Here is an 18844-nt window from a genome sequence, read left to right on the forward strand (position 1 = left end):
AAAGTAAGAGCCAAGAAGCTGAAGCAGAGTGCTTTCTCCTCACAGAAGAAATAATTAAATATAGATTTGATACAATCTAATTGCAGCCGAATCGAGATTAATCACAGCGTATGGGGCAATTTACTAAATGTGACAGAGAATTGCTTAGGCTGCTGCCAGCATTTACATTCACTGACATAAAAGTCAAGGGGGATTGTTTATGTGGAGTTTCGGGATTAAGCATATACGGCTCTTTTCTCAGAGCTACTTTTTTTCATTTTTTCATTCAAATAAAAATGAAATAAAAAAGTAGCTGGTGCTACATTAAAAAAAAATGCCACTTTGAAATTTTGTTTTATAATGCAAAGACATTCTAATGCTGTAATACATTTATGTTAAAACAATAATTGTAATATTAATAATAATTAATTACATGCAATGATATATATATATATATATAATGCAAAATACATAATTAAGAATAATTTAAATATAACATTAATTTGTTTAATATTAATAAACTAATTCATTCATCTTTTTATGTTTTGTGTGAAAGGTTTGCTGCTATAATAAATGCCATTCAATTTGATATTTTATTATATCATGCAAAGACATGCTAAGTTATAATAATTTGAACAATTTTTTAATTAAAACAATTATAAATAAAAAGCATTATGTACCAAAATGTTACTTAAATTCAAATTTTGTTTGAAAAGTTAGCTTATTAAAATAATTATATATATATATATATATATATATATATATATATAACACAATAATATTTTAATTGTATAAATTCATTCTGCTAAAGGCATGATAGTCTTTAAAAGTAATTTAATAATAAAAAAAAGTAATTTAGTTAATAGTTAAATTCAGTAATTAATAAATAAATACAAATATTTTGCATGTTTTACTTAAAGTTTGCAGCTATAATAAAAAATACCACTGTGTTTGGTATATTGTTATATAATGCAAAGCCGTGCTAAAGTGTCCAAATGTGGGAGTTCACGCCTCACCCGCCAAACAGCTTATAAGACATCACAAACGTGACCTTTTGGGAATACGCTCCACAGTGCTGTGAAGCGATGCCACTGGGTTGGAGAATAACCTTGCTAAGAGCGGCCATGAAAGAAAAACAGCAGCCAGCCATCACTTCCTGTTCATCAGTCGCCGGTGAGTAAGAGTGGCAGGCAGAATACGGCAAATGGCATTCAAACACGCCTCGTGTAAATGCTAGCTGTGACCAAAAAAACGCTGGGAAATGCGGAACAAGACGAATGCGGTGCAGGTGGCTGTAGTCTAGAACAGATGAAAGCAAACATTCAGATGTAAGACAGAAGCAGCTACACTGTCTCTCTTGTCTTTTATTTGTCTGTTTCCTGAGGGATATCTCCTCAGATGTGCTGAGAGGCAATGCCTACTGGAGCCAGACTGACTGCCTGTTCTGTCAAATCCTGCGCCGCCTCCTCCCCTGCATCCTGCATGCAGTGTAAGTTGGAAACACGCTTGTCAGTTTTTCTCCATTCCCACTGCAGGCGTGTGCTCTTCAACTGTCAGACCCTCGACGCGGGCCCTGACTGACAGAGCCTTTTCTTACAAATAGCTTGTGATGATTCACGCTTCCATTTCCAAAAGAAAAATGAGACGGTACGATTCACTGCAGCTCAAATTAACGGCTAGACTAAATTCACACTGGCTATATTTGGAGACAAAAGTACATTGTCAATGTTCTAATTTATCAAGGCAGCAGCTAACCAAAATTAAATGCTACATCATCATCATCACACAATGAGTTTTGACCATCTAAACAAATTTAAAACAAGATAAATCTACTTAATCTATAAAACAATATAATATAATATAATATAATATATCTCATTTTTAATTTTCTTGGTTTCTGCATATTTTCAAGATTCCATTCTAAAATGTGCGGTTATATATGATTTGTGTAAGACGTTTCTTATGCTCACCACCATTTATTTGATCAAACTACAATAAAAACAGTAATATTATTACAACTTTTTTTTTTTTTTTTCTATTTTAATATATTTTAAAATGTAATTTATTCCTAAATTTTCAGCATCATTACTCCAGTCTTCAGTCACATGATCCTTCAGAAATCATTCAAAACTGCTGATCTGGGGCCAGTTGCATAAACATAGCCATTATGTTAACACTGTGTCTTAAGAACTAGTATGACCAACTAGCAGTTAGTTAGGTGTAATCAGTCTTACTTTTCAGGTATCAAATTAGACCAATCTACATCTTTATCTAACTTGAAAAAATTATGAACAGTCTCAAAGAAAAAAATGTCATGACTAACTTGCAAGACTAGTCTTAGCAGTTTATGCAACTGGTGCTCAAGAAACATTTCTTATTATCAATGTTGAAAACAGTGCTTAATATTTGTGTGGAAAACGTGATACTTTTTTCAGGGTTCTCTAATGCATAGCATTTATTTCGATTACAAATCTTTTGTAACATTATAAATGTCTTTACAGTCACTTTTGATGAATTTAATGCATTTCTTGTTGAATAAAAGTATTAATTCCTTTCTTGCTTCTCAAATAAAGGAATCTAGTTTTAGGGATACTCAGTTATTTTTTTACTGGAAAACAAGCCAAAAACACTGAAAAGCAAGAGCACAGTTACCATGTATTTCTTGTTGCTGGTCAGCTGATCCCCCTCTCTCAGCCAGGTGACCACCGGCTTGGGGTTTCCAAAGGCAGTGCAGGTCAGAGTAATGCTGCCACCCTCCCTCGCCTCCACGTACTGCGGTGGCGTGTCCGCGAACGTAGGGGGCGCTGGAAGAGAAACAAAGGACAGGTTCAGTATAGATTCTTATATATTTAATACTCTCACGTGTTCAGGACCCCATAGAGAATGTGTAAGGCTCTCTGTTAAGCTCTGCAGCCACAGAGAACAACCACTAGGAACCAGTATCATAATCTTGCGTAGCCAGACCTTCAGACTGATGGCAGAAGGTCTCGACTCTATCACAGCTTTTCTTGGCCAAGGACCACCAAGAGGACATTTGACTGACATGCAACGCAACCAATCACAGTTCGCTTTGTTCCGCGTCATGTTTGAAGTCCACGTGAACCGGAAGTTGCAAACGACTTTTCTCCAGTGTTGTGACGTATTTCCCAGTGAAAAGGAATATTGAACAGAGGGCAGGGTTTTACTCTAGCGCTCCTCCTCTCCATCTCTCACTCATAACAGACTAACGGTTTGAGGGGAGTGGTTAAGCGTTTCCCAACCCAAGCGGTCAAACCTACATCATCAGAGAAGGAACGCCATTCCAGACCGGAAGTAACTTTTCAGACTTTGATTAAAGATTACGACGGCAAACAATTTTTTTCTGTGTATTAACTTGCACAGATTAATTTTTCACCACAAGAGTAGTAATATGCGCTAACAAAGTTAATAGGGTCAATTTTGATTTCAGTTGGACTTTAAGGGCGTGGCAATATAATGTCGATGTCCCTACAATAACAGGCCAGTGTGGATCTAATAAATGATTCATTCAAGAATGTTGTGCAAGTTTACTGCAACAATGGAGCCGTGAACTTCACATACTTTTGAAAATCCAGCATTTAGTTGATCCTGGTAAGTAAACACAACGGCTTTCTTCTTCCACGAGGGCAATTTGTTGCCAGGCCGACCGATAAAGAACACGACACACACGTCTCGCGGACATCCTATAGAATTCAACCAATCAGATCGCGACTTCGAAACTCCTGAAGTGTTTCCAGAAAAGTGTGCCATATGCATTAGACATTCAGCCAACGGTCCGTGGGCGTGGCGTCTGAGGCTGAGACTACCAGGATCATCCAGAACGTCAATGCAACATCTCAATGCAATCTGCAGTAGTAGCTAAAAGTGTTATGAAAGTAGACCACCGCCTCGACTGCACAAAATACTCCCACTACAAGTGAAAGTGAACGTTTCATGTAAAAGGGCCTTTAGTGATTGCTAGGTGTTTGTTTACTCACCCAACCCCAAGTCTCTATTGTGTGATTCAGGCCCCTTTTTCAGTGAAAGTCTATGGGCTTGTATCATTGTTTTGCCACCAATCATAACACATCTGATCACAGTGAAAACATTTCAGCATAATTGTGCATAATCACACCTATCTTACAGGTATAAACAATCTCTAGGACTATGTGTTGTGCACTTTCAGCAATGAAATCCTAACTTCCTCTGCATGTGGGTCACTGTTAGCCTATAGCAGTTTTGCTTTCAACAGCGCAAACACCTGGTGAAAAACAAACAAAGCAAGCAATTAATGCCTCTGAACATCTGTCCATCTGTGCCTACCAAGAGCTTTTTCATCCACGCTACAATCTGTTGCAGGCTAAACACAAGGGAGAAGAATTTATAGCCCAAAACATCTTGCTCATCCAATCTCTAAAAATATATATACATATATATTCCCTAGGGATGTATCACAATGGTTGACTAATCCAGCACAAAACTAGTCCATTATTGACATTGACTAGTTTATCTGGATTTTTCCTTGCATCTCATTTTAGTTTTGATATTTTTAGCAGCAGTGCTAATTAATGTGCTGACAGCATAGCAAGCAGTTTTCACAGTAAAACTTTTCAGAAACGTTGCGTTTTAATTGAAAGCACTTCCACTATAGTCTTTGACTGTATCGCATAGTGTTTTTGAGTTGTAAATAGCATTCTGTTCCATTCCAACATACCCCAGATGTTTTTGAACTTGTCTGATGTGAATGCATCCTAAAGAAATGTCTCTTAAACTAGTCACTTAGGCAACCCACCACGTCAATTCGGACACTACGTCATTTTGCATATCCCTGATATTGACCAAAAGATTCTTTCTCGCTTGTTACCATTTCCATCTTTGTTTCTCTCTTAGGAAATCTCTTTGATAAACACTTGAAGGTACTTTAAGGGACAAGCAAACTCCATCACACACCTGCCCTACTTTCTGGACTTGTCTCACTGTGTGTTTTCGGGAAATCTTGGGCTCACACGGCGAATGACAAACAGAAGACATATTTCAAAAGGCACTTGTCTGAAGGTCTTTCCGCACGAACAGATGGTTTGGACAGAGCTCACTGACTAGACACCCAACACCTCAAATTTATTTTTCTCTTACTCCGGACTTTAACTTCTGGCAAACAAACAAGCTTAGCTTTCAAATACCGATTACGGTCTAATTAATAATACCTAAATAAAATTATTTGAGAAGACAGGTTTTATATACTGAGATATCTCTCTATAAATTACAGAAACGTCTGTCTGTCTGTGTGTGTGTGTGTGTGTGTGTCTGTCTGTCTGTCTGTGTGTCTGTTAACCACATATCTCTCGAACCGTTAGTCCGATGGATTTCAAACTTGACAGGTGTCTCGCTACGGTCACGAGTAAGTGCAGTGCCAAGTTTGACGTTGTTTGGATGAGAAATGCTAAAGATATCGTTAAATATATCATTTTTATAAGGTTGTGGTTTAAAAATAAACATTCTGACACTAGAGAGTTGTATCGGTCAAAGAAGCCCCAAGAAGGTTGTGGTTTAAAAATAAACATTCTGACAATCTGTCAGCTACACTGTTTACTTCTGAATATTATAGTTTGGTTCCAAAACGTGATAAATCCATTTTGATTAATTGGAGTAAAAATGTGTTTTCTTTACCAAGAAACCAACAATTACTAAAAACACACACAAAAACTGATTTTGCACGGGCACTTTGCACTGCTCCCTGAATCAACACGCTTATTCATTTGTGGATGTTGGATGTTAACTGAATCTATATGTCAGCTATGCTGTTTCTGAATATTATATTTCATTCTGGTGCGCTTAATGTTATTGCTACTGTGTAATAGTAGCCTATGCTATTCACCAACTAAACATATCCTATTCAATGCGTTCACAGTCTCTTTCACGGGCATCATTTGTTGATTTCAAACTTGACAGGTGTCTCGCTACGGTCACGAGTAAGTGCAGTGCCAAGTTTGACGTTGTTTGGATGAGAAATGATAAAGATATCGTTAAATATATCATTTTTATAAGGTTGTGGTTTAAAAATAAACATTCTGACACTAGAGAGTTGTATCGGTCAAAGAAGCCCCAAGAAGGTTGTGGTTTAAAAATAAACATTCTGACAATCTGTCAGCTACACTGTTTACTTCTGAATATTATAGTTTGGTTCCAGAACGTGATAAATCCATTTTGATTAATTTGAGTAAAAATGTGTTTTCTTTACCAAGAAACCAACAATTACTAAAAACACACACAAAAACTGATTTTGCACGGGCATTTTGCACTGCTCCCTGAATCGACACGCTTATTCATTTGTGGATGTTAACTGAATCTGTAAGTCAGCTATGCTGTTTACTTCTGAATATTATATTTCATTCTGGTGCGCTTAACGTTATCGCTACTGTGTAATAGTAGCCTATGCTATTCACCAACTAAACATATCCTATTCAATGCGTTTACAGTCTCTTTCACGGGCATCATTTGTAGTGGCCTATACACAAACTGTTTACTCAAGCGCAGCGTTTTCTCAGAGTTCACTGTGTGCTTTCTACCATGCACAAAAAAAAAATGTCACTGAACTTTTGCTGTGTAATTGTAACAATGAGCACTCAAACACACCAAACCAACAATTACTAAAAACACACACAAAAACTGATTTTGCACGGGCATTTTTTGCACTAGTATTAGCAATAAGCTAAACTAATTTGCTTTTGTAAATGAACCCAGTCAAAAATCTTCAATGAACCTGAAATGTAGCTTATTTGAGGACACTGATGTATATATCCAGCAGTGAGGTTAAATGTTTCACTTTATAATGCGTTTCACATTGATGCTGACCTCCATATATATTGTTAAAAGAAAAAAAGGTAAATGGTAAAGAAACGGCAGCTGTGGTTTTACCGTAAAAAATATGGTGGCAAAATTCTAGGTTTTACGGATTTAACTTAAATTTACAGTAAAAAAAACAAACAAACAAACAAAAACGTATTTCATTAACTGATATAAATTTTAATATACCAAGCTATTACTAATAGGTATCTAATTCCTAAGTACTAATATATGGAAGTAAAGTGATGCCAAATGTTTTTGAAACAAAAAAGCTTGTTGAATTGCACTAATTGAAAATAATATGCATTGCATAAACCATGCTTATAAATCTGAAAGGTGAATATGGATTATTGCATCTTTAATAATGAAAATGTGTGTGAAATGTTTTGAATCGAAATGTTCACAGCTTAAATATTCAACCATGTTGAATTTCAGCCCATAAAAATACAATGCATTAAAAAGCAATTTGCATTTTATGGTGGCAAAATTCTAGGTTTTACGGATTTAACTTAAATTTACAGTAAAAAAAACAAACAAACAAACAAAAACGTATTTCATTAACTGATATAAATTTTAATATACCAAGCTATTACTAATAGGTATCTAATTCCTAAGTACTAATATATGGAAGTAAAGTGATGCCAAATGTTTTTGAAACAAAAAAGCTTGTTGAATTGCACTAATTGAAAATAATATGCATTGCATAAACCATGCTTATAAATCTGAAAGGTGAATATGGATTATTGCATCTTTAATAATGAAAATGTGTGTGAAATGTTTTGAATCGAAATGTTCACAGCTTAAATATTCAACCATGTTGAATTTCAGCCCATAAAAATACAATGCATTAAAAAGCAATTTGCATTTTTTTTTGCATTTTTTTTTTTCAATTAGTGCAATTCAACAAGCTTTTTTGTTTCAAAAACATTTGGCATTATTTTACTTCCATACTAATATCTGTTTTGAACCATTGTAATAAACTGACAACCACCAAAAACTGGTGGTGATAAGAAAGTCAGATGATGAATCAAATCTCATGACAAGCAGCTTTTCCACAAGCTGAGAAAGTATAAATGGTGCAGTGTCATTCACATAAATACTAAACACCATCATTGTAACAAATCTAACACTAAAGTAATGCAATAAACATTAATTTAACAACATTTGATGTAACAAAATCCTAATGTACATAACTGATAAGAAAAAAAACTTCGAAGAAACAAGCCATTTCAATGAAAACATACCAAATGTGAAGTGTCACACAGAGAATTCTGGGAATGTCAATTTACGTTTTGTTTTCATTGTAAATTATACGACTTGTTCTTTTTAACTTCCAAAAACTGTCAAATGTAACAGTATTTAACACTACATTAAATGTAAAGTTAGATCTATTACAGGTGTTCACTGTATATAATAAGGAAACTTACTGTTAAAAATTTTACAGGTTTTTACAGTAGCATTTTTACAGTACGTAAAATCACAATCATCTTTTACAGAGTAGAAGAAGACTGGTCATATTTACAAATTGCTAATTAAGTAGATGATTTTTTGCAGCATTCATACCAAAGTTCTCCATTGATCCCATTGACATCCATTGTATGGACAGAGACAGTCTTTTGTGTTCCAAGTCATCAAGGTTAAAACAACATGAGAAGGAGTAAATGATGACAGAACTTTCGGTAACACTTAAGTTTAGTGTCCAATTCTCAGTATTAACTAGTTGCTTATATTAGCACTCATATTTCTAGTATATTGGCTGTTTATTAGTACTTATAAATGACATATTAATGCCTTATTCTGCATGAACTTATTCTACATCCCATAATCCTACCCAATACTTAAACTTAACAACTACCTTACTAACTATTAATAAGCAGTAATTAGGAGTTGATTGAGGCAAAAGTCGTAGTTAATAGTTTGTTAACAGTGAGAATTGGACCCTAATCTAAAGTGTGACCAAACTTTCATATTTTGGGTGAATTATTCCTTGCTTACGGGTACAGTGATGATATCTGATCAATTGTGGATTCAAACCTGCAACCTTTAGGTTACCAGCTCAGATCTTTGACGCTAGGCGTCACCATAGTGGTTTAGATTGGCATTTAGTATCAGAAGCTATGGGGTTGGGCAGGATGTTCTGAGAGAGACAAGTGTGACGGCCACACTGATGAAGGGCGGCTGTGTGATGACCTGAGCGTCTCCACAGAGCCACTACTGTTCTCTAAGCGGGTACATCTGCCTGGCTGACACCTGCTGGGTACACGCGGGCAGCCGGCCACCCTCTCACCCGTCCTGGCAGGAAGAACCGCCACTGTCCACACAGGATCCATACACAAGTGGATGCTAATATCGCCGGCTACAGGAAACCAGTGCTGTCAGGCTTTTCTGCCCTTGTGAGGCCAGACAGCACCTGCTCCAACAAAGACGCTTTTGGACAAGATGGCCAGTCGGAATACCAATGAACACCAGTGTTTCTTACCAAACTTTTAAGATAAGCTTATGCAGAGGATGAGTGTGAACAAGTGTTCATATCCGTGATGCAACTAGTTAATTGCACATTGAATGGTAAGTATTGATCATAATATGCTGTCCTTTCCAAAAAATAATAATGTGACAAATAAGTGATGAACAGTAACTGGAAAAAAACTACGCTGCACAAAACAAAACTACTTTTGTGCTAAACAAAGCTATGTGCAAAACAGAACTATATTTTCAGAACATAACTACAATGTGTAACGGACGTAGGCCAGTAAGTGCTGTGCGTGTAATCTTCACTCCCCTGGCATCAAGAGTTAGTGCGCTAGTGATTAATGCTAACGGCTGCGGCCTTAATCGTCCTTGTTAGCGCGCCCTCCTCCCGCTCCAGAGACCCCGGCTAGAATCCCGCTCGAGTAGGACCGTTATATTTGGTGCCGTGACCCGGATGGGAGTGAGGTTTAGGGGGGTGAGTGTAACGGACGAAGTCCAGTAAGAGCTGTATGTGTAAACCTCACTCCCCTGGCCTCAAGAGGCATTCAAGCAGCTGTGGTCTTTAGAGTCCTTGTTAACGCGGCCACCTCCCACACCGGAGACCCCAGTTCGAATTCTGTGAGTAGGACCGGTTACAATTGCGCAAAACTATACTGCCCAAAAAAATTATAGGGCCCTATCTTGCACCCAACGCAATTGACTTTGTACAACGACACATGTATCATTCCTATTTTGCACCCGCCGCACAGCGGACTTTTCCCTCGACAGACGCACGTCGGTAAATTAGGGAATGAACTTGCGCTCCCGGGGGCGGTTCAGCGAAAACAGGAGGCGTGTTCCGGCGTGTTCCCTGGTGCTATTTTGCAGTTCCAGAAAACAATTCCGCCACAGACCAGGGAAAACCTAGTCTAAAGTCAGTGGCGCGTTTTCAGTTATTCAGATGCTATTTTAAGGGCGCATGCTTGGGCATAATCAATGTAGCGTGTGCACAACGCGCATACACTTTGCTTCTCTCATCTACACACAGACGCAGCAGTTGCCATTTTTGCAAACCATACATAATTACAACGAAAAATATTCCACATGAGGGAAATCATTGTGGTGTCCATGAAGATGTGAAAAAATAGGCATAAATCTAGCTTACACATTTACCAAAATTATTATACACCTGTTTAACCGAAGCTTACTTGGGTGGGTTTCTCCCATCTCCATACAATGTCACTTCTCTGTCTTTTACGGCCCTGACGAGAACGTTGGTCTCCCCGACTGTGAACCGCTCCTGGCCTGGCAAATCCGCCGTTATAATAGCAATCCGCCATGGAACAAGCGCACCTGCTCTTAAAGGGAATGTGAGATGATGCTCTAATTGGTTTATTTCATGTTACGCCCAAACCACACCTATGAGTAATGTAGCTACTTCAGACCAACCCATTTTAGATTTGCGTCAGGCGCAAGAGTCATTTATCCCGCCAGTATAATAGCAACATCGCCCGAGACCCGCCCACAAAGTTACTTTTCGTTTTTCGCGTTTGATACTTGTGTTTCAGATCGTTAAAATAGGGCCAATAGTGTGCAATACAACGCTAGACTAGCTAGACTGTGCAAAACAAAACTAGATCAGTTTACAACAGTGGTTCTCAAGATCAACAGAAAAAGCAAATCAGCAACAAATCAGGCAAGCACCATTTTGGTTGAAAAGGCATACCAAACCACGAGAGCAAGCAAAAGGTTTGTGATTAATAAACTTGATTTTAGAGTTATTTACTTATTACGTCCCACTGAAAACTTTGAAGTGTCCACATAATAAATGCACATGAAGCATTTCATCTCAAACTAACAAAGTCAGCTAATGGACTACTCCTGAGAGGATCATCTTTAAAGGCATGACAATGCATGCTTATTAAAAGTCATAAAATAGTTACATCTCATAAGAGCCTAAATCTACTGGGAGGAGCAATATCTGCCTCTATCTTTTTAATTTCAGTCAAAGACTCTGCCATGGCTACAGGTCAATCACACATCCGCAATCGAAGCAAATGTAGTGAATTTCAAGCAGGCATTATGTCGTTTAGATTCAAAGCTGCATTGCTTGCAAATCCAACCATGAGACATTTAGCCAAAAGGCTATTATACGTGCCTTATTGTAAAATGCCCTGACGACATATAAAAACCACACACCATCTACACGCCGCAATCACTGATATCGACATTTCGGAAAGCAGAGCCAGGAGAGTGTGTGAGGGGACGTGACTGAGTGAACCGGCGAACTGACCATGAATGCAAACGAGGGAGGGCATGAATGGCCGATGCGGCAGTAGAGAGGAAATAGGAAGCCATGAAATAAACCCTCACAGATGTTCGCACTAGCACCGCCCGTCACAGCTGCACAGGTGACATTTCTCCGGCTGAAAAAAGATGAGGCAGACACTGAACTCATTCACCCTGGGCCAAAAACACACACATACACAAACAAACACCCCGCATGCAATAATACACCCTTCGCTTGCGCCTCTCGCTCGCTCGCTCGCTCTCCCACCGCAGCTCTGAAATGGAGAAACGGCCACTGTGTGCACTTTCCAAATAAGTCACAGTGATTTCTGCAAGCGAACGGCTGTGGACTTTTAACATGGACGCGAGGTGCAGCAGACAGTTACCCTTGCTGGTGTCATTGTTTGAGGTTTGGAATATGCATGAGTCTCACCTCACAAGCATATGTTAAATATACAAATAGCCTGCACTTACAGAGAGCTGACAGCACTAATTATACTGTTCCTGTGGATGACACCTCAATGTCTGACAGCAGACAAATACATATCAGGTGCTGCTTCATTTCACAATGAATAATCAACTGAGATACAAATCACTGCAGCAAACATCCCAAGTGATAAAAACCTTTACCAAAATGTATTTATTTCATACTAAGTATACTACAAATGCATTAACATATTTACTGGCATATCGCTTGAGACTTACTGATACATTATAATTCAACTTTATTTTGAGTAGGCCTACTTCTTTATTGCACAATTCACATTTCTGAATATATAGCCTAAAATGTGTTTTAATATCACTATTAGTAAGGGCATTATGATCACTGTATATCAGTCTTTAAATGAAAGATATTTAAAGTGTACCTAAAGTATACTTGCAATAGTTCCATTTTTGCACAATCAAATATAATTATATCTTTAGTTGGACCTCAGCACTACTATAGTGCATTAAGTACAAAATCAGTTGTTCCAATTTAGCAGACTTTAAGTATATCAGTTTAGTATACCAAAAGTACAATTGTAGGGTATTTATATTAAGTAAATAATATTTAAATGCATTATACTTAGCATAAAATACATATATTTCAAATATATTTTAGTACATTTATTTTTCACTAGGGAAGTACTCATAGCATAGTACTCATACTATGCAATAGTGAAAACAGCTAGCACTACTCTACTCGTAACTTCTTATCTTCTTATAACTATTATTTTTCAAACAGTACTAAAGGAAATGACTTATTGGTCAGGTATAAAATTCCTTGCAAAGTAAAAACATGTTAGGGATGCAAAGTCTATGAAAAAGTTTAGCAAACAAAACAAATCAAAACTAAAATGCCAACAATAATGTAAGTTCAAATGCACCGAATTTACTCAATCCCTCATGTGCAACTTCAATCAGACGACCACATCATTGACTGCACACTTTCATCACTTCCTCTCTGCTGCTGTCCACTGAACGCACACATATCTCACTTGGGGATGCAATTCAATAAATACACTATAAAGGGCCAACAAAGTTGCTTATCACCAACATTGCAAACCCTAACGATTTCTCACAAACATGTGAAGAGACGGTGGTTCTTTAATGACACCTTCCGCCACTGCAGCTCATACATGTAAAATTATGTACAGTAAGAATCAGTATGCAGTGCAGCCAAATACAAAAGGCTCCAGTATTGGAATTAATCTGCCATGTCAGCACTTGATTTAAGCCTACAGCGGAGTTGTGATACTATTAATATGCGACCGAGGGCCTTTTGGATATTGACCCCCAGGCAATGATTACTGAGCTGTGAATCATGATAGTTTACATATTGTTTTAATGGATCGTATTAAATTCATCATCTAATAAAATGCAAACACTCATCGTGGAGGAGATAATATATTTCCAGCGATGCTGAACCATGCCCATAAATAATAAATCAGGCAAAATGTGATGTTCAAACAGAATGAGAGAGAGAAACATGACATGACTAAAGCCTTGAGCTACCCCAAATTTTCCTCTATAGTTTGGCACCATGGAAGGACATCTCCATTAGTGTAATGGAAATGATGGTGGTGCCCGGTGAAATATTACTCTGTTTATTAGACACAGGGCATGCAGATTTCAGAGCAGGCCAATGGGTTTCTTTTGAACGCTGGTCAGTACCCAAAGGCTCATAATATTGAGTGTAAGCTTCCCTTTATTATTTTAAACACAGTCGGTTTTGTCCTGTGTTCCTAATGAAACGGGAAGTTTTGGAGGGACATATCGACTGATAGTCCCTTTTATTTGTAAATAGCCGAAGGCTTTTGATACGTCACAGCCATGAACTACAATTTGCTACTTCACTGTTGCAAGTGGGATTGGATGCAGGACATACTGTGTGTATTCTGGAGAGAATTTGATTGGACAAAAATCTGCATAGTGCATGATGAGTCATCAATATTTCTCATCCATTTTCGTGGAAGAAAGGACCATTTTAAATATGGATATTACAGACATGGATTAAATGGCACAAAACTCTCATTTTGATACTGTGATACTTTGACAGACCCAGTAACATACTAACCAAAAACCAAATCATGACCCATTATTGTCCAATGTACGACAAGAACAAAATGTCGTCTCTAACAAGGAAGATGGCAATAAAATTTTCTAAAGGAAACAAGGGCAACAGACCTAGATCGAAATCACAAGGGATTACATTGCTCATTTCTCCAGTTCGAGCATAAAGGCAGTATTTGTTGGGTCTACCACACGTATTACTCACAGCAGCAGGCAGTCATGAGTGGCAAGAGACAGTCACATCCTCCTCCACTCCTCACAGATCTCATTCACTGCTGATATTAGAGATGAATATGAAATCAAGCCACGATTAGTCCTACTCCACCCCCAAAATCAGACATCCATTAAAAGCGAGGAGGAGGGGAAGAGAGCACACTGAGAGAGATCTATCTATCTATCTATCTATCTATCTATCTATCTGTCTGTCTGTCTGTCTGTCCATCTATCTAATGTATCTATCTATCTATTGATTTATTGATTTATTTACAGACAGACAGAAAGACAGACAGACAGACAGACAGACAGACAGACAGACAGACAGATAGATAGATAGATAGATAGATAGATAGATAGATAGATAGATAGATAGATAGATAGATAGATAGATAGATAGATAGATAGATAGATAGATAGATAGATAGATAGATAGATAGATAGATAGATAGATAGATAGATAGATAGATAGATAGATAGATAGATAGATAGATAGATAGATGTCTCACCGTTGACTGTGAGGTGAACCCAGCTGCCATTGTGGAAGGTGTCATATTGTTGTTCCAGCATGAGGACCCTGCACTCATACCAGCCCTGGTCTTCTGAGCGCACCTGGTCGATCTGCAGAGACGCTTTGCCATGCAGGCTGGTTCTACCTGAAAGCACACAAGAACAGAGGAGAGCAGAGTGAGACTGGTGCAATACTTACTTTAGCGTACTTTAGCGTGTTCTTCAATTTTTGGAACGCAAACGTCAGAAACAGAGGACAAGGTGTGTGCATTTATTGATAGATTGTTATGATATCTGCATCTGTGCAGTTCTTTGTCATGAATGCAGTTTTGACAACATTTTTATTTTAATTGTTTTATTAATTATTAAAAAATATACTGGTTTTAGTTCTAGTTTCATTTAACTAAAATAACCCTGACATGTTGTGAATAAGTCCTAAAGACTTTCAATTAAAAAATACAAAGCAGCATCAACAAAAAGGCTCATTTATTAAAGCATGAGGAGAATTGCAAGGTAAACTGTTCATTAAACCATTCTTGCATAAACTACTGTATTCAATTCAAAGTTAAATGGTTTTATGAACATTTTACACCGACATTCCTTCTTGTGTTGCATGAAAAAGCCTTTTGTAATGTGTCGCACTTTGAAATAACGTGAAGTATGTTGCATCTGAAAAAACCTGACATAATAGACAGCGGCACCAGTTAATGACAATCTAACAATTGCACTGACGTTAACAAACAAGCTAAATGAATTTCAAGGTCTGCCTTTTTTAAAACGATTCTTACTCTGCTGTCAATCCATTCTCCGCACACTGCTGAAACAGGAAATTTATGTTTTAATTAGCTGTCCGTGTAATATTGTTTGGTGGAGATTATTATTTGTTATCTCCATGAAATAAAGCCCAGTGCTGCCATTGTGATTACAGTTAATCACTCCAGCATGTAAAAAGAAAAAACGTTGAGCTGAATATAAAAAATAGTAACTCTATGAAAGTTATAAGCTTAAAGTCACATTATATAGCAATCTTATGTAGTATTTTCAAGATTTCACCAATTATTATAAGCCAACATGTGGAGCAATGTATAACATTACTAGCAAAGCGATATTCGCTTGATTTCAGCCCCTCCTACACTATCAAATGAAAAGTGTACTGTACTTTAAATAGAAAAGAACAAAGTATCACAGCTCACATCTGAGTGTTACACTTTCTGTACTAAGAGGCTTAGCAACACTGACAATACAAATAGCCACGGAAAGTGAGAGAAATATAGGCAGTCAAGCATCTCTCTGACTGAACTAAGCCATTCCAGAGCTATAGCCAATAGGAAGATACAATCTTTCATTTGCCTATTTGAGGACTTTAGCTGGGATTTAATGTTTTTGAAAGTTCAGGGCACTGTTCGCTGGGCCGATATTGCCTGAGTGTCTCAGACTCACATATTTACGTTCCGGCTGGCCTTCATACTTCATACTGCTGTGTACTGAGCAGTAGATATCATAGCCCTGGGATCACAGCTGCACCTGAGAGAGGAGACAGCAGGTTTCCAGAGCAGAAAATCAATACGGCACGGGGCAGAGGAGGCTGCGGTCTTGCCGTAAAAAAATAAGGCCTTCAAAATCACAGCTATTTTCGTGTAGAGTGATAAAGCACTGATGGGATCGGAAGTTAGGGAGCATCTTCACACTGAATGTAACAGCAAATAAAAGGCCTTACTTTGCTAGAAGGGCTGCAGTGCATTATCTTTCCCACTATAGGCGTAAATGCAGTGTTCTATGCAAGTCAACTTAAACTTCACTTCACTACTGATCAGATAACTCTTCGATAGTTATACTAGACTCATCTGACGGTTGTTCAGGCCACATACGTCAACTTTAATCCTCACAAATGGATCTGTGTTCGCATATGGGAATTTGGGAAACTTAATAGAAAATAGAGCACATAACTGCTGCTGCCACTACATTTAAAGCAATTTTAGCTCTGGTTTTTATCTATATTTTAGTTTTTTAGCATAGCACATGTGGCCAAATATTAATGCACCCCTTCATTAACACTAACACTTTTTTATACTGAATAAATATAATTTAGCATTATCTTAACAATAATAAAAGTATTAGCATTACTAAAACATAAACAATAATATAACATGGTTTCCACAAAAATATTAAGCACCCCAACTGTTTTCAACATTGAAAATAATAAGAAATGTTTCTTGAGCAGCAAATCTGCATATTATAATCATTTCTGAAGGATCATGTGACACTGAAGACTGGATTAATGACAAGCCTGCAACCTTTAGCCAAAAAAGCGTAACGGCTAATGCTAATGCTGGTACGCAGGAAACGAGAGCAGAGGCTGTTTTTTATGAATGGATGTCAATGGAGAGGAGGCTTCACTACACTGAATAAACCGCTTTTGTGAGGAAACACCTTATCATTTAAGTAATCGACAGCCTGTTCGCTAATCTTCAACATGTTTTAAGATAAACAATACTTTTGTTGTGAACGATATGTAGATTTTACTATGTTACTATGTTTTATAAGGGAAGGCAGAGAAGGTAATGTCGCGATGTTTACCAGTTATGATAAGACTTGAATTGTAATGACTATTATAACTGCATGTATGCATGTGATATGACACTGATATTATGCGCAAAATGATTAATTTAATTATAAATATTATGCACTGACGTCACTGCCGTTACACGATAGGCTGAGGAGCCTCATGTGATCCAAGTTAGCCGTTACGCTTTCTCCAATGGTAAGAAATACAGACCCTCTCATCTCCCTAATTTAAGACAATCTCTTTTAAAGATGCTGACAAAAAAATCTTAGTAGCAGTGCTGATTTTAGGCTTGAATGCAGCAAAAACACACAAAAACATCTAAAATGGGAACGACCAGTGCAATCGACTGTACAAATAGATTCAACAAGAAATCAGAGCAATCGTTTTACAGACTGCTGAGAGCTACAGGAAAGAGAAGCAAATGGATCACTGCAATTCAAAGAAACTACTGGAATCCGGCAGAGAAACATGGATTTGGAGTTACTGTTTTGTGTCGGAGATATGTTGAATTTTGGGGTAAAATCATACCCTAGGTCATATATTACACTGTAAACCCTAACGCTCAAAATAATTATTTGGTTTGAATAGGACAAACTTAAATTAAACTAATTAGTTCAGTCAAATTAACTTTTATGAGTATTTAGCACTTTCTTTTTCTTTCAAGTTCACAGAACTGATATATTTTAAGTTAACTGAACTGTTTCATTGTTTTGAGCTTTATGAAATTATTTCTTTTAATTTAGCCAACTTAAGTTTAACTGAAGCGGCTGGGATGTCTATTTCCCAGCATGCTTTGCCGATGGCACTCAAAAGAGAGAGTAAATGCTAAAATTAAGTGTAATATTATGGGGGGGGGGGGGGTTGTGCAAGATTAATGTTAAGTGTGAGATTTAGTAGTGATTAATGTTTTGTTATGCTAATTTAGAAGAATTTCTGTTAATGTTGGTTTTAGGATAGTTAACATCATGGTGACAAGTGGTGCATGCAGCTTTATTTGAGAGCAAATAAAACCTTTATATTGCTGAACTCATACAGCAAATGCTACTTTATAACATACTATTGTTAACATGTTAACAAATTAGTATGTTAGAAAACTAACTTGTTAAAGCTAGCTAAGTTTATACTAATAAAAGTGTTCACATTGAGATTACATGAAAGTTTTAAGTTAAATGTATGAATTAGTCAAGTTAAGAACAATTCAAATGTATAAGTACAAAATAAAAATTTGCCAGTTCTGCTTACTTAAACTTTGAATTTCTTAACTTAAAAAATTTGAGGCAACTGATTGCCTTACATTTTTTGAGTTTTGCCAATTCGGGTTTACAGTTGACACCTCATCAATTAAATATTTACCATCCTATATTCCATGTAACTGTAACGTTTTTTTGTCAGCATTTATTAAAAAACATCCATTATGATGATCCTTGTGTTCTACTTATTTTTTCC

At 37.1% G+C, this 18844-nt stretch overlaps 1 protein-coding gene across 6 annotated transcripts in view; it reads right to left on the reverse strand.

The window, feature by feature from the left end:
• igsf9ba (immunoglobulin superfamily, member 9Ba) overlaps window positions 1–18844 on the reverse strand; it is a 67091-nt gene that overhangs the window by 28460 nt on the left and 19787 nt on the right. For all 6 annotated transcript variants that reach the window (XM_079885545.1, XM_079885544.1, XM_079885542.1 and 3 more), the window contains exons 3-4: window positions 14832–14978; window positions 2632–2783 (exon numbers count right to left, since the gene is read on the reverse strand). In XM_079885545.1, coding sequence (XP_079741671.1) covers window positions 2632–2783; window positions 14832–14978 — 299 coding nt within the window. The remainder of the gene's footprint in view (window positions 1–2631; window positions 2784–14831; window positions 14979–18844) is intronic.

The sequence above is a fragment of the Squalius cephalus genome (genome assembly GCF_949319135.1).
Source record: "Squalius cephalus genome assembly, chromosome: 11".
Taxonomy (NCBI): domain Eukaryota; kingdom Metazoa; phylum Chordata; class Actinopteri; order Cypriniformes; family Leuciscidae; genus Squalius; species Squalius cephalus.